Genomic DNA, 17320 nt, shown 5'->3' with positions numbered 1-17320 from the left:
AAAATGACGAACACATATATATGATGATAGTTCAAAACTGAAAAAAAATAAATAGTTCTTGCTATGTAATATTGTGTATAACTTTTTGTAGCTGTTTTCCATAGCTTGTTGATGCTTTCACTGTTTTCCATGCCCTAATCCATCTTACGTTTTTGTAATTTGATTGTATGCATGAATACAATAAGAAACGGCTTTTGTAAATATATACACTTTTTCCAATATTTGTACCTGTATTTGAAAATATATGCTTTCATTTCTTGGTAACAAGTAATTGTTATATTTTTGAATGTTATGTATGTGGGTAATTGATGTCGGAAAATAGCTCATTGAGCTAACTTTTGTTGTTAAGATATACCCGACTGTAAAAAAATTCCTTGTAACATGTAGGTTTCGATCATACGCAGTTACATTGGTTATAATCGGTTACATGGAAATTTTTCAATATGTTCAACCTCAAAAATCGCCATCTTATCATAGTAATGAGGTCGCAATAGGTACATTGAGTAACAGCAAAGTATTTGAAAAGTTTGAAAAAGTATTACGCGGTTTCATTGATTGACATCAAGAAACTAGAGACTAGAAATCCTAGAAAACTTCAAAACGAAAATGGAAGTATTGTACAAAGAACCAACAATACCTACATATAACATCACAGGTGAACAATTTGATTCTGTTCACCATGCACGTATGCGAAAAAAATGTAGCAACCATTATAATAATTGGATGAAAACTTCATGTGCATGTAGAGATGATATTTAGGACGAAGAACACTCTCTATTCCAGTGCAAATAAGTATTTGATAGAACGTATAAAAACATTTAGGGATCCGGGCCTTCCGTCCACTTAATATCAAAAAAAAATTTTTTTGGCTTCCACAACCTAACTGATGAACATAATTACTTCGGACGTCGTTTTTTATATGAATGCAAAATTAAATAAAGAATACAAAACGAGTTTTGTTAAAGCTGTCTTTCCTGTGTAACTTAAAAAATGAGGTAATGGCTACAAACTTCTTCCCCCTTTGTCTTTTCCCTTTGCATACATCTATTAACATCATACCTAAATTTAACTGATGTCATTTTAATATTTTAAGTTTACCCAATACTTTTCTTAACGTAGGAGATTGTATATTTGTGATAATTTATAAATTGTAATGAAAGTTATTTTTGTTGATAAAAGTCTGTCAAATCGGGGAAGGCCGATTTCTTACGAAGTAATAACTTGGGTATATATATTGCTCGGATTGTAATAGTAAATATGGTGCAGTCGTTACCAATACTTTATATGGTTGTACTGGACCACATCCGTATAAAAGCGAATTCTGCCGTTCAAATTGCATACCCGTTCGATATCATACCGTTTTGTCAAAATTTGAACATAAGAATGGTGATGTGTAACCGCATTTAAAGGTAAGGAATACGTTTATGCACCTGAGAACAACAGCGGCTTGAAACAATGTTTTGAATATAATTTTTAACAACATGTTATCATATCAATACTAAGGACTTCAAGAAACAAGATACACGAATTTTATTTTAATTGTTAATACGAAATAAAAGTTAAGTGAACTATTTTGTTACTTGAATAGCCAACAATACAAAGAGCTTTTGACCAGGAAATGAAAGCATTTTGTTAAAAAAGGTACTATATTGCAACAAGTTATAACAAAAGCCGCTTCTTGATATATTATTTCATAAAATTACAATAAGTAAGATGAATTAGAGCACTGCATACATTGCTAACATTCAACTAGCTGTACGGCCAGGCCGCACACGATTGACGTGAATGTTCCTCTTACTGAACAGCCTCATCCAGTCCACCAGAGTTATCTGACTAAATTTGTTTAAAAAATCCAAATAACATAATCTCAAAGATGTGTATTTTGAATAGACATGGGACAACAGACACGGGTATCGAGAAAGCTGTTGGATTCATCGAAGACGGCCAAAGGTGAACGTCGGTCGATATAGGAACGTTCTCCAAGTCCATGATGTCGTACCCCCCAAAAAAGTGAACGTCAAACGTTTTGGAAGCGATCGCCTAGCCCAGGGTGCCAAACCCCAAGGAGACGTCCAAGAGTAGAACAACCAAAATTGGATCAATGTTTAAAATCTCCACGGGAATCAGTATATAACCATGAAAATTCAAATTGATATGTGAATCAGGGTAAGATAATTATAACACTGGCTTATTTTGATAAATAGTTTGAATGTGTATGGGCATAATATCTCGGATAAGTTTGATAACCAGCTATTTCACAATTTTTCACTAAACAGCTTCTGCCTTTGAATTTAAGAAATAACCTTTAATTGATCTTGTCTGCAGAATAACTTTAGAAGCCTTTGTCCAATAATAACTTATTTCGGGCATTATATCCCAGACATTACAATGAAATTACATAATAAAGGTTAAGATGCACTTTAACTGTGTTTGGTAAGCCTTCGCCTAATTACCATAACAATTCCCATCATTTGTGTGTAAAAATTTTTAGGAACCATGCCTTTGTATCCCACAAAGCATTTGCAGAAATTTAAACCAACCAAACATTATTTAAGCTTTCAAGTGGTTCATTAAAGTAACTTTTTATCTTCTATTTTAAGGCTCCTTCTTTTTCTATGTTAACCCCTACTTTTCTGGAAATAGTTTGAGAAACAGTTCTGTGTTTTTACTTGCCCTATGAGTAAAAGAATGCAGGGGATGAACTTGGGCTGTAATTTCTAGATAATAACAGCAACAAAAACTTTTCATACATCAGAATGTTGAAAATATTTCCTATTTATATAGATTTGTGTAACCATCATTGTACATGTACAACCATGTATGTAGTGTATTTTTGAAGATTTTCAGAAATAACAATGCATTTGTTAGATCTAGATATCCCTTTTTTCTTACTGAATAAACAATTTATCGTTTAAAAACATACCATTCACAGTTAAGCAATATTGTTATTTTCAACATAATTCTGATGTAATCAGATGCACTTCATTTGTTGAAATAACAGAAGATTCCAGCCTGGCCGGTGATGATGATAATTTTGGGGATGGTGTTTGTCAAGACGATGAATACTTAATTATGTTTTGCAATTCTTTAAAGGTTTAAAATAGGGACTGTGTCTAAGAGAGGCCTGTTGTAAGTTTTTCGGTATCGGAAGTAGAGGATTACCTTATATGGAAAATGCTTAAAATAGCACATGACGTATTGCAAAGGTTACGATCTACGCACACTTCTGGAGAAATGACCCGGAAACTGATGCTTTCTGTCACGGAAAGCTCACGAGAGAGATTCGATTCGAATTTCTTGAGATTGAAACTGAGATTTAAGCTTGCTTAGATATCATCGCTGACCAAACTTTAAATCAAAATACTACTCGCGCCTTTTTTTTGAATATAATTGTGACTGAATTAAGTTCCTAGAATTATTTATCGCGTTTTCGCTTGTATTGTGAATCGTCATTTGATTTCGCGACTTTATTTAAAAAAAAACAGCAGTATTTGTCTATATTTTCTGTTCTGTCGAGATGCACATCCAGGTCGAGGAGCGTGTGTTTTCTTCCATTGCAGATTCAAGTGGATGTCTTGGTTGTGCGCTTGTGGCAGGTGATTCCAACGTACATCGTATCCAAGCAGCGATTCCAAATTGGTCCACTATTCGATGCCTCCCAGTATCAGGTACACACATTTTTAAAAGGCAAATGGATGTTATTTAAATGATTATGGCGAACTATTTTGCTTCAATATTGCATAAAGATGTTAGTGAATGTATTATGACCCAAATAATCTGCCACAATATACAACTTATAGTCTCCTTCAGTTTTGCAGACGACATATTTCATCAACCCGAAGACCTTATTCCTTATAGTATCCAATTTGCCCTGATATATTTGATGGTTATTACTGTAAACACTATGTTATGCACCAGTAAATTTTAACCCCTCCCCCCCCCAGGTCCGGGGGAATACCAGGGATAGCCGGTGAAAAGGGCCATGTTTCTACTTTCCAGGTGGCCCCGCAGGGCCGGGTGACTGCGGTGTTTTTGTCATAGCGCCAAATTAAGCCAAGATTGGGCTTTATGTAGAGTCTCTGAGGTGCGGGGGCATTTGGCCAGGGTTAAACCATCAGTTTGTTCCCGCAGGGCAGGGATTTTACCCGGGGTTGGCTGGACCGAAAGTCAAAGTCCCGGCTATTCCCCTGACCCTGGGGGCCATGGTTACAATATTGACTGGTGAATTAGCGTAGCACTATTATCTCAAGGGTATTCTGTGAGGAAAAGTGGGTCCATGCAGTGTTGGCTTTCAACCCAGAACTGCTCGAACCAACTGAGCTTTCCGGACATGTAGGATTTCGTATCCAAACACTCTCTAATTTTCCCCATATTTACATTTAAGGGTGATTCTGGCACTCGGTTCTTTCTTTTCTGACACCAATAAAGACATCCGTGGAGGTAGTGAAAGTACCCAGTGTGGTGGCTGGACACATGAATACCAGAACAATAGCACAGCCCTCTAACCAATTGGCTAGCTGGGCAGCTGGTTTTTACACATGCACACACACACGCATATACACACGCTTCATGCCTTCCACCAATAACCTTTTAGGCTGATCCAGAGATTCTTGCATTTTACTTTTGATATATCAGTATATAAGTAGTCCTGCGAGAAAGAGTGCATCCTGTGTGTGGCTTGAACCCATGATTGCACTAGCATGGCATTCCAGTGATTAATTTTGTGCAAAGGCTTCTCAAGGCTGTTTCACTGGACCATAAATTTTATTTTTCCCAAAATATTCTTATTTTTTGTCCAATTTCATATTTGCAAATTATGTTGATTTATACAAATTGCAGTGAATTTTATAAAAAAAAATCTTGACATGACAAACTTGTTCACAGCATAATGTTTGCATAAAGAAGTGATAACATGTCTATTTACTATTACCCACACACTGTTTATTCCACTCCGCCATTTATTTTGTAGCTTGTTCTTGCTCACACATTTTACACTCCTTGGCCCCAATTAACCTATAAGCTGATTCTGGCATTTTTACCTTTTATTGACACAAGTAAGGAAAACAATTTGGAGGAAATATTGTTTGTTTGAATAATAGCCTTCTTTTTGACTCAAACCCATGGCGGCAGGAACATTAGCACAGTTCTCTAACCTATTGAGCTGGGCTGGTGGTTCTTACCCACACAAGGTACAGATACATGTAGGCCAATATATTGCTAGAAGTAAAAATGTCATATATTGCCTTGTTTCTCAGCCATTTCATCTAAAGGTCCCTGTTAGCTCAAAGTACTTGTTAAAGTGATTGGTGTATACAAAATGTTTTTCTTAAGTTTCTAGTCAAAGACCTTCTTTCTTTTCACTTTTCCTGTTTAAACATCCCACATATCAGTCAAGCTAAACTGAATAATTTTTTTATGTATATGGACAAACAAGAACTCCACACGACCACTTTTTAAACAGTGTATTATGTGAAAAGAAAAGGAAAAATGTTTTTTATTTAATACCAATTAAATTCCATGCGCCAATCATATCACAAGATATGGTACTGCATATTCCATTCCATATTAATTATTGAATCAAATGTTTCTTGATTGATTTGAACCATCCAATACCAAAATAATATTATTAATGCATCAGTCAATTGTAACCAGGCCCCCCCCCCAAGAAATGGTCCTTACCGGGGTTAGGGTTAGCAGTTTGTCCCCACAGGGCTGGGGTTAAACCCGGGATTTGCTGGACCGAGAGTCAAAGTCACCGGTATTCTGGACCCAAAGGGGGGGGGGGGGGTCGTGGTTAAAGAAAACATAAAAACAAAAGCTACCATTGTTCAGTTTACCTCAATTGTAGGAGCCAAGTTTGTGAATGACAAGAAGGGATTTGTGGCAGTTCTGCAGCTTTCATTGAAGAAGGAGTTTTACCCATGTGTCTATATTCATCTTGGCTCCAATGATGTTCAAGCCAGAGAGGATGTGTTTTATAGGTACACATTAAATATGTTTGATTCTATTACGTAAGAAGCAGTCTTTTCAATAAGCTTCGTCAAGGTACCAGTTTTTAAAAACTCCCTTTGGCGCACTCTATTTCTATGACACACATTTTGTCTACTAAGTAACAAAACAATTTATGAAATTTTATTTAATCTCCTTTTCCTCAAGTTTTAATGTTATGAAATATGCCTGATTCAAGAAAGTTATGACATGTTATTACGACTTTATAATGCTTTATTTGAAGAAGTCACTACTTGTTTGCCTTGGCTTTATTAATAGTCTAATAATGTATGTTTATTTCAAAGGAGAGTCACTGAGGTATGTGATAGTATCCACGAGACGAGTCCGGAAACTGAGATTGTTTTATGTTCTATTCTGCCACGAAAAAAGAATGACAGACGAGTATCTTCAACATTAGCGAGAGTCTTCAACAGATGGATCCAGAATGCTAACACCATGCTAATGGACATTTCAGAGGCCATCCCATACATCAGATTCCTTGGATATGGAGCTCAGGTATAAATCAACAAAATAAGTTTATGCAATACAGAAATAAAAGTTGTAGATATTTGGCAAATTTAAGATGGTCCTTATTTATATAGACAGGTAGAAATATGTAACTGTAATGCATTTTTATGCCTTTGTGGATATGGGTTGTCATAATGATATTGTTTATTTCATTGGTATACATATATCATTATTATAAGTCACGTGACCTGCCCATGTTAATTTCTCATATTCCCATCATGGGCAATTTCGTACTGTCACACACTGACAGTATCGTTTTGACCGGTTGACATGATACTGTCACATAGCACGCACGTATTAAAATAGGCATTTTTTGGTTTCCCAAGTCTGAGGTGGTAAGCTCTTATTAAAATGTATTGTGAATCTGGTTACAACCGGTGTTTGCCTTATTTCTAAACAACATTTGCAACAAAATGACAGCTAAAGTAAACAAACAATAATTACAGAATAAATTGATTAAACTTGAAAGTTGTGTTATGGTAAAAATCTTATATATCATGTATATAAATGTAACTGTGTTCGGTATAATAAAATAAATATTGCTTGGCTTCCAGTGTGACAGTACATATTGTCAACATTCGGGTAAATACTGTTACCCTCGGCTTCTCCTCGGGTAACAGTATTTCCCTCATGTTAACAATATGTACTGTCACACTGGAAGGCATGCAATATTTATATAATATTCACCAACTTTTTCAAAAACAGTATATGAGCAATATCATTATTTTTGTTTCTGTATCTCGGTTAACAAGATAGTATATTGAAGATAGCAAAGATGAAGACTTAATATTCCAATGATTGAAAAGTTTGTTAAACCATGCATTCTGTTTTTATATACAATTAAGGAATGTGCTGATGTGTTGGGTCGTGATGGACTTCATCTGAGTCGTGTTGGTGGTAGACATTGTAGTCAGGTGATTGAGGAGGATGTGTATTCCTGGAGTGAAATAGCCTATCAGCAGGATGTACATTGGAATGAAGACATACGCCAACCACATTCAGCAGAGATTGATGCATCAAGCTTTGACCAGTGGTATTTGTTTCAAATATATTTCAATTCAGCTGAGTTAATTAGTTTTTTGCCTGTGTAAAATATCTGAATATTGTCATTACCTCAGTGTTGTTTAAGGGTATAAGATGAACATGTCGTGTTGATGAATTAACATGAAATATTTTACAATGATAAGAATTATATTAAATGTTGGCATTGTTCGATACTGTCTCACTTAATTGCTTGTTGTATGATGCAAGGTTAAGTATGACTCTTGTTCGGTTTGTAATATGTTAGTCAGTTAAAAGAAGGATGTCCATTTAATTATAGTTCATATGGTGTTCCTAACTCCCTACGTCTGAGATATTAAAAACAATATTTTCCTGGTGCCTTATTTTTAGCTCTGACTATTTTCAAAGCCTGGCAGCTGCTGTTGAACCAGTCAGTGACCAGAATGTCCAGGCCAGCAAGCAGCCTCTGTACTCGGAAATAGTCCGTTTGGTAAATACAACACTTGCTCTAAATGGATGGCATTTGCTAGATCAATTGTTATAATTTATCAAAAGCATTGAATTCTCTGATAAAACAGATGAACTGAACTTCATATTATGACCGCAAAAGGAACATTTGTTTTATTCTTACAGCCAGCAGCTGAAGTTCCAGATGTTACCTCAGTGCAGCATAATGTGAAGTTACCAAGGCGCAATGTATTGAATGTCTCTGTTATGTTTGTTTTGTACTTAAAATATATATTATAACATAATTATTTAATAAATATAGGTAATAGTGCAAAAAAACTTATGTCAATCTGAGATTCCTGTGCTGGTGTTCTTTTTGAAAGCCTGTTAAGCTGTTTCAGATGGGCAATGCAACAATTTTAATAAAATTTAATGAGCATTTACATAACTAAACTTAAATACATTCATTGATGAAAACATTTAAAGCATGTCTGTTTCTTGTCTACCTTTGGTAGGGACAAGGGTTAAACAACCTGAAACATTTCCATATTTTGCTATATTTTTATATATCCTGATTGACTTATACCCAGAAGGTAGCCAACGTTTTTTGTCATTAATATTTAGGTTGATGAATGTGCTAGATCAGCCAGACCATGTAACCACAGATCAAACAAACATGGAAGGGCAAGGCGAAGAAAATTTACGCAACACAGACAGCTGAAAGTTCAAAGGTAAATGAAATATATTTGCTGATGTTAAAGCTTCTGTTTAATTTACTTGTCAAATCAATTAATTGATGTTACAATTATGTTTCCACATGTATATTTGTAGATCTGAGCAGTATAAAGATCACGTTGAAATTCCGTTGACATCTGATGTAACGGTAAAGGTGAAGGCAGACAATGTACATAGCATCTGGATGGTAAGTTACAATATTCCTGTAGTGATGTAGTTTCTTCAAAAAAGATTAAAATCAACATAACTATCAAAGTTAATCCTAATCATTTTCTGAGCCATAACAATGTCCTAGTGTTGTGATGTGTTCTTGAAATAGAGAGAAGAAACACTTTTGATGGTGGTTATGGATAATAAATGCTTTGATATCTTGCATATTTAGTGCCCGAAAGAAGACGCCATTACCACAAAGAAGCGCCTACCTGTCTGCTCTACAATGACTGGAGTTAAGAAGATAAACAAGGTAAGAACATGCTACATGAAATTGCAATTTGTAACAAATTGCAGCATCATTTAAATTAAATACAATTCAGTTTTCCAATAATTTAATAAGAAAAGGGTAGGCAAATGCAAAACCAATGCCTTTGTTAATCTATGAGGATTTCATTCCCAGCTTCATTTAGTAAAACCAGAGTTATAGCCCTTGTGTTTGCATTATTATTATTATCATATTTTTTTTTCTATTTATTTCTAAGAATGTTTGGTGTATTGCTTTGATGCTTTCTGTTGAAATGTTTTAATGTGCAATATTACGAAAAGTGTCGAAGTGAATTGTAAAAACCTCATTTTATAACTTAAAGCAAGAAATATTGAATGCATTGTGTCCGTTAACTGTAGCAGACATGGTTTGACTGCCCCCTATGCCCAGTGAAGTGTTCTAGAGAAGATTTCCTACTGGACCATTTCTGTCGACGCCATGTACCTGGAGGGACCAAATACAAGAAGAACACTGACAATTCTTTCTGTCATCGGGTATGTTAGATATTTACTGAGTAGTACGGTAAACAAGTTTTTTTTATATCAGTGAATGAGTTTTACCTCTTAGTTTATAATTATACATTGTATAATAAATTTTTCATAGTCCTTGGCATCTTCATTTCTTACATGACTACTTTGTAAGTTTTAATAAGGTGGCTATGATTAAATTGGTATATTTTGATCCCCCACCCCCTTTTTGGAAATTTCCCCCTGGCCCCTTAAATTTATTGACTGATATAAAAATGCTCAACACGGGTCTAACCGTCTTGCATATTTGTCAGGTATTGGAAACAGCTTAAATTGATACCAGCTGGTGTTGATGTAAACATTTACATGTAAAAAGGGAGGATTGTTACATTGTGTTATGCAATAAGACAGAGCATGAACACATATCCAAATGTGATACAGTCATTTATAAAAAACACACAACCCAAACCACTATTTAAAACAAGAATTTGATGAAAATGTGGCAATAAATTTATATTGGCGTAAGATACATTGGATTGTCTACTTTCTCTGTGACATTCCCCCCATCCCCAGTGAAAGATATGTTTATAATTGTATATATGCATTAGTTTTGTTTATTTACTGAATCTTAATGCTCATTAGATAATCAATGATTCTTGCTTGTCAATAATTGTCAATTCATTGTAATGTTAATCAAATTTAATTGAATTAATGCCAAAAATGACAGATTTATATGTAATATTCATTATGTGCTTTCTGTCTAATAAAAGAAATTTATCAGTAAAACAAAATGGTTATTTACACTGTTCTGAAATTTTAGTCAGTTTTAATGTCAAAACCATACTTTAGTGCAAACAGGGTCCAGGAACTCAAAGTATAAATTTATGATATCCTTTCTGAAATGACATTTATCTTGCTTGTTCAGTGAAATAAATTACAATATTACATTGAAAAACAAAACAAGCATCATCTATATATAATGAACTTCCCATTAGGGTAATTTTAATGTTTAAATAATAAAAAGGGATATTAATGTTTCATGAAATTATTTTATTACAATTTACGAACAAGAAATCAACGAAGAGCAGCAGAAGTCAGCCAAACTCGAAGAGCACCATTTCAACATCCAGCCTGAACCCTGTAGAAAAAACTTCACCTCCCCATCAAGGTTTAATTTCTTTCTTGGGTACTAAATCAAACATTGTTTATACAATTTTTTCATGTTATTCATGCTTCTTTTTGTCAACACTTACTTATCAACTTAATATCTGTGTAAAAATAAAAGTTATTAAGGCTCAAGTGTACATGAATTCAGAAATTTGTGATTTTCTTACAGATGAATTGGATATCGCAGATCACGCCGATTTCTCCAAATTAAAATTACTTTTATCAAATGATGTTGAGCAAAATCCTGGACCTGTGAGTTATAAAATATGTTAACAAGAAAATAATGAAGAGATCAAAATTTATGAAATATAAAGTTACTATTATTAAGTTAAGTGCCAACCTTCATCTTCTGCATGTTATCCTAAAGTTTGTTTATGACATTTAAAAAAATAAAACAGTTTAAACAGTGGTCTTGCTTTAATGACTAATATTAAGAAACATGCAATATAACAGATAAATTTGTAATAAAAATTTTGCATTTTCTATGGTCTGAATGAAGGTAATAATTCAGAAAAAGATTAAATGATTTATTTAACATATAAAGAAATTTCTTCTGTTTTTGTCCCCAAGACCTATCACTGTGAATGGAATAATTGTGGATTCATCGGGCTAACAACAACCAGAATGGGACAACACCTGCGACAACATGGACGAGAAGAGCAATGCAAATGGGCGCAATGCAATGGATTTCAGCGAACGAGCTACGAAGACCTGGAGTTACACATTATACACGACCACTTCTTTGATGTATGGTGCAAAAAAGATATTGTAATGTTTAACTTTTTTGCATGTTTATAACACTAAATAGAAAATTAAAAATGTAATGACAGGGTTTATCAATAGCCATGATGATCTCCTTAACCTACTGAGCAATAATAAATTAGCTGTGGCATTCCCTTGTGTTCATGTATGACACTGTTAAACATCTTTCTGTCAATTTTATTTCCCAAATGATTTTTTATTTAGGACAGAATCACCTTTCCTTCCCTAGATGATTGGCTGGAATATCTCCCAGAAAAAAGAATCGACCCAGAAACCACTGATTTACGCTTCTGTCCAAAACACCTGGTAAGACCTTTTCAATAGTTTCCATATTTGAACTCAATGTGGAAATAAAGGAGTCTTTTTCAGCAATATTTCACTCACAAATATGAGAAATATTCAATGTCTTTTACAGAGAAGCAAGCTGAAGTTGTTACTGTTTGATGAGGACTACCTGGACATGCCGACAAACAAATCCTACACAATGAGCGACCACCTGTGTACACTGGATTTTGAAAGTAATCATTATACTAAAAATTTCTTAAATATTGAGAAAAAATTTATTGAAAAAAGACTTTTGTTAGGTGAAGACTGGTCAGATTATAATGGTAAATTTGAGGAAAATGACACTGATTCACTTTTAAGTCCAGATCCAAAAGTCCGCAAGCACAGGCAGTTCCATGGTGGAAAATATCAATTCCACTTTGTCCAAACTTCACGTCCTGAATTAAGTTCAAATTCTCATTCTGGAACTAAGCCTGTAAAAAGAAAAGCTTCCTGTACATTTCCAAATGAATGGTCAAGTATCTTGCTGACAAATTTACAATTCTGTTCTCATGCCATAACTATGCAGAACTTATTTCTGAATTTGATTTTAGAAGAAGGAATTGTTGATTGCAAAAAACTAAGTTTTCTTAAGTTAGAATATGACACTGCTCTATTAGCATCAGCCAAAACCTGCACCAAAGGTGTTTTTGTTTGTCATGTATTTAAAATCATTGTAGACAATGCTGAATATCTGTACATCCGCTATGTTGAGTCTGGAGTGTATGCTGGCCTAATGGAACAGAAATATTTGCAAGAAATCAAAGATACATTTCATTACACTGACAATAATATGTTTTTGCATAATACATTAACAGTGGAAGATATACAGAACATGGAATCTGATCATATAAAAGATAAAAGGAAAAGCCGAATACATATAAGCCCAGCAGCAGACTTAATGATTCTTTAAGCAAAAATTCATACCAGGTATTGCTGATACAAGACAAATGAAGGACACTGATAATATTAATTGTTTATCCTTTGCAGTATCAATTTTGCCCTTTTCTTCAACCTCAACTGCCAAGTTTATGGATGCTTGTACTGCAGGAAAGGAAGACCGTCTTCAAGCTTTGCTTTTAGATTTTAGGCACTCAAAATTGGAACAGGTTCCTCGAAACTCGAGGGAAATATTTCAGCAGCAATATGAAGGAGAAGAAACCCTTTTAAGTCAGTCAAAGGCATTAAATTGTTTACCAGGTGACGTCAAAAGAAAAACCGAACTATTTAAAGGTGATCCAAAATTTGCATCCAACTTCATAAACAAGAAAAAAACTCGACTCAGAACATCACTTAGATATCTTACTTTCAGTCTCTTTCTGCAGAATGAAATTAATACAATTTTCACTAAGTATAGAACATATTACCCAGATTTAAATGCGGTTCAATGTGAGGTTTAAGAAATTCCTGCACTAGAGAGGCCATCTAAGAAGAGGAAAAGCACAGCCTCTGTGAAGGTGACAAAAGATGTGGAGCCATTGAGTGTTATGCAGGAATCAAAAAAATCTATGTATGAACAATTTTCTATTGATTTAATAGAGGATGGAAAGATATATATTCAGGTAGCTGAGGAAGACACCATGATATGTTGTATGAATGATTATAATGATTCTGGTTCTTTAAGAAAAGAAGTGTATGTTTATACCACTTGGCTAAAGCAAGAATCTGGAGACTACTTCCATTGTACCTGCAGTATATATAGAACTTTATTTGATATAGCTCATAGCCAAACTCTAAATTATTCAAACAGGAATAGCTGCATGCACTGTACATTCCTTAAGTGTATTGTTCTTCCAAATCTACAGATAGATGAAAGGGCTACAGAAACCAAAACCCGTAAATTTGTTCAGGAGGGAAAGCAGTGTGCTGGCAAGGATTTGATTGAATTAAGTGACTTTAATGGTACACGGAAATTTTCAGTTTTGGCAGAAGGAGAGACTAAACCTGTTTTTTTATCACTGAGTCACAACAAGGCCAAAGCAAATTATACTGTGACCTGTCACAATGGTGAGTGTCAATCAAAGAAGGGACACAAACGATATTTAAATAACTTGAATTCTTCAAATCTTTGCAGACATTTATTTGTGCTGAAACATAATCCAGAATCCTGGATTGATTTGCATGAAAGAAATGCCACTAATGAAACTTTTTTAGATGACCAACTACTAAATGATGAAAAAAATGATGATGCTGGTGATGGTGATCCTGTTGATACTAATGACAATTTTGATCCTGAAACAGGTCTATGGAAGTATAAGTGTGAGAGCAGCCATCCAGCAGCAGCTAGAGAGAGTGATATGTTGAGGCGTAACATCATCAAACGTGACGGATGGAATGATTTGACCTTAAGTAGGCAGGCTGATGGTTCATTGAAGGGTCCCAATTTCTATCCAGATATGCCAGACAATACATGCTGCTGTGGATCTGGATGGTTGAAGCGAGATGATGATCCAGATTACTCTGAAAACGGGAAATTGATTCCTTTAGGTCGAGTTCTTACAGTTTACACACAGTTTGCACCTGTGCAGTGTGATGTTTACAAAAGAGTCTGTTACAACCCGATAGACGACAGTCGCTGTGAACTTGCATGGAATGAAGGCCAGAGTGAATCAATTCATGTTTTTAGTAGTAAAACAGCTGCAGGTGACGAAATAGGATGGGAGTTTACATCATCAGTAATGAAAACTGGTTGCACTTTTTCAGCATACTGTCAGATGAAGGATGAACTCTACAGAACTCGTGACCCAAAGGCCAAGTTTATGGATGCAACAGTTTTTTTAAAATGGTGGTTTAGTTGGGCAGCTAATATGAACATTGATTTCAGACAACCATGTGACATTTGTAGGTATGAGCCTAATAGACTGTGCTGTGATGGAACCAGAGTAGGCGTAGGTTTCCGTCATTCAAATTTCACAGAAATAAGTACACCTGATAGTTCTTTACAGACACAGCAAACATTGCATCGACGGATGGACAGATGTTACCTGAAGAATAAGCCTGGAGTTGAAAAGAGACAGATGATCGCTTATCGTGAAGCATTGGATAATATAGCCCGAACTACAGTTGCAGAATTTGAACCGTTAGATATTCCAGAAAATAATGATAGAATTAATTTACTTATGCAGGCTCTACCTGAGGAGGCTCATCAATCATTCCAGCGATTTACTCGAGGGATGTCAGAATTTGAAAGAGTAGCTTATGCATCTGTCCTTAAGATGTTGGCTACAACAGCATCTGTGACAAGCATTTTGTCACCAGAATATGCACTTTTCTTGCAGTAATTTCTAACTAATGAAAATCTTTCAGATTTTGAGTTTAACAGACAGATGTATGAGATGAGATCATTTTCTCCAGAAATACGGGACTTGATTGCAGAATCGATGTTGAACAATAACAACATTCTACCTGATGACATTAAACTTTTTCTAGTTCATCTTACTAATGAGTCTCTAAACTTACCAGTTTATGCCCCAGAGGATGCTACTTTTCAATTCGGAACATACAACCCTGAGAAGCTGGGCCGGGCTTATTACTTCAATGAACATGGTGTTAAACTGAGGAATGTACGCAAATTTCAGATAGATGAGGATCGAGCAGGCAGAAACAATGACCATGATGATGAAGCTATGGACTTTGAGCGATGCAGAAAGATTTACTCAAAAATACAACAATCAGCACCCGGCACATCTAACTTGTTTCTTTGGTTTTGTCCAGATCACGGTCATTGCTATGGATTCCACATGACAGTGGCTGAAGGCAGAAAAGATCCATCAGCTTCATTATACTCTCATCTAGCCAAACCTCCACAAGCAGTGTTTTATGACTTTGCCTGTAACTTACAGGAATATTGCCTCAACAGAGAGAGTGGGTACTACAAGAATGTTAGATTTTTTCACGATATTTTTCATGGTTATTCACACAAATGCTCTACTTCTTTTAGAAGCTCTCGACTTCAAGGATTTGAAAGTGTGAACTCAGAAATCTGCGAACAGTTCAACAGCTTCATCCAGATTCTGAAGAAATCAGCAAGACAAATGACACAATCTCATTTCTGTTTCTATCTTTAGTTCTTTATTCATGAGTGGAACAGGAGAAAAAGAGTTGCTTACAAGAGGAAAATCAGCACTGCACTAGCTGGGCTTTTATGAAATGTATAACAACTTTGATTTTCAGAGAGCTGTGCATCATAAAATGATCAAATGAACTATGTTTAATTTATATTTCATTCACTTCTTATATATATTTGTTTGACTTTCTCATTTGCGTATACTTTTGACTAGTAATTATCACTGCATCTGCAATTGTTTTCGGTTTCTGCTGTGTTTGTTAGTATGTTTCAGTTTGGGCGAACAGACTCCAACTTTGGCTTCCAGCTTTGCTGTTGAGAAAGGTCAACAAGTTCCACCAGAAGTTCCACCAGAAATACATCACGTCTTTGATTTTAATGTATGTTAATAATTATTTACATGGTTGTAAACTAAAAGTTCAATGCATAAATATCTTATATAATATATATATATATATATATATATATATATATATATATATATATATATATATATATAATTACATAAAGAAAAATGTTGATTGTTTATAAAGCTATGAATTAATATGTTTGTTATAGAAATTCATATCCCTCTTTCAGGTTTGAGGCAGATTTTCCACAGCGTCTTCATCCAATCTACTTGTGTCGGCATGTGCAACTACTTAATCTGAAGGCTTGGAGGGAATTGTAGCTCAGTGCTTCATCCTTTATGTGGATAAACAAAAGGGAACCAGAAGGATCGATCTAAAGACATTCTTTTCATAAATCTGTTGGTGTCAAACAATATAATTTTGATTGATCAGTCTTCTTAGTGCCTGTAGTGAACAGTATGTATTGTATTATATGTAGTATAATAATCAATTAAGTGTTGATAAATGTCTTACAATTATCGTATAACCCTTTATATCAAGTTTTGTTATTTAATTGTAGAACAGCAAAAGAAACATTTCTGGATTTTAAAAGATAAGGCAGAGACTATGTTTACACTGTAAATGTTCAACTGGTGAATTCCATTATTTGTTGCAATATCTAGATTTTGATAATGTAAGGAATGATTTCTGATTAAAGTATTACAATAGGAATCCAATCTCTGTTATGCTTAAAGATGCACTTTTACTCCCAAATTAGATATTCCACAGTTTATATAATTGTTTTTTATATAAAAAATAAGATTCTTATGAAGGATACAGAGTTGAATTTGAAGGAAGGTTGCAGGAAACATAAAGATCATAATCAATCTTTTAGCACTCACCAATCATTTAATATTTTTAATTTTAGGAATTAAATACACAGTTACAATATTGTTATCAGGAATCAATATTTTCCATAAATGCATTATTTAGTAAGTAGTTAAAGGTTTATCAGTCGAAATGTATG

At 34.5% G+C, this 17320-nt stretch overlaps 1 protein-coding gene and 1 pseudogene across 1 annotated transcript; both read left to right on the top strand.

Annotated features, from left to right (window-relative positions):
- Positions 1 to 3517: 3517 nt before the first annotated feature.
- Positions 3518 to 12635, top strand: LOC128227875 (uncharacterized). The gene is made up of 16 exons (XM_052938786.1): positions 3518 to 3668; positions 5849 to 5981; positions 6294 to 6504; positions 7362 to 7549; positions 7927 to 8008; positions 8152 to 8229; positions 8590 to 8696; positions 8797 to 8887; positions 9083 to 9163; positions 9538 to 9672; positions 10717 to 10813; positions 10982 to 11064; positions 11383 to 11559; positions 11779 to 11880; positions 11990 to 12334; positions 12579 to 12635. The coding sequence occupies exons 1-16, from the start codon at positions 3518 to 3520 to the stop codon at positions 12633 to 12635; spliced, it is 2118 nt and encodes a 705-aa protein (XP_052794746.1).
- Positions 12636 to 14083: 1448 nt separating this feature from the next.
- LOC128228860 (uncharacterized) lies at positions 14084 to 17110 on the top strand (annotated as a pseudogene).
- The last annotated feature ends 210 nt before the right edge of the window (positions 17111 to 17320 follow it).

The sequence above is a fragment of the Mya arenaria genome, chromosome 3, assembly GCF_026914265.1.
Source record: "Mya arenaria isolate MELC-2E11 chromosome 3, ASM2691426v1".
Taxonomy (NCBI): domain Eukaryota; kingdom Metazoa; phylum Mollusca; class Bivalvia; order Myida; family Myidae; genus Mya; species Mya arenaria.
Note: the sequence above shows the minus strand (reverse complement) of the source record. Positions and strands in the feature narration are given on the sequence as shown.

Bases quoted from the DNA above. Each gene is read 5' to 3' on its own strand.
- LOC128227875 (XM_052938786.1), top strand. From the start codon at position 3,518: ATGCACATCCAGGTCGAGGAGCGTGTGTTTTCTTCCATTGCAGATTCA. The intron at 8,888-9,082 runs GTAAGTTACAAT...TTGCATATTTAG, and splicing joins ATGTACATAGCATCTGGATG to TGCCCGAAAGAAGACGCCAT. The intron at 12,335-12,578 runs GTAAAAAGAAAA...AAATCATTGTAG, and splicing joins CTCATTCTGGAACTAAGCCT to ACAATGCTGAATATCTGTAC.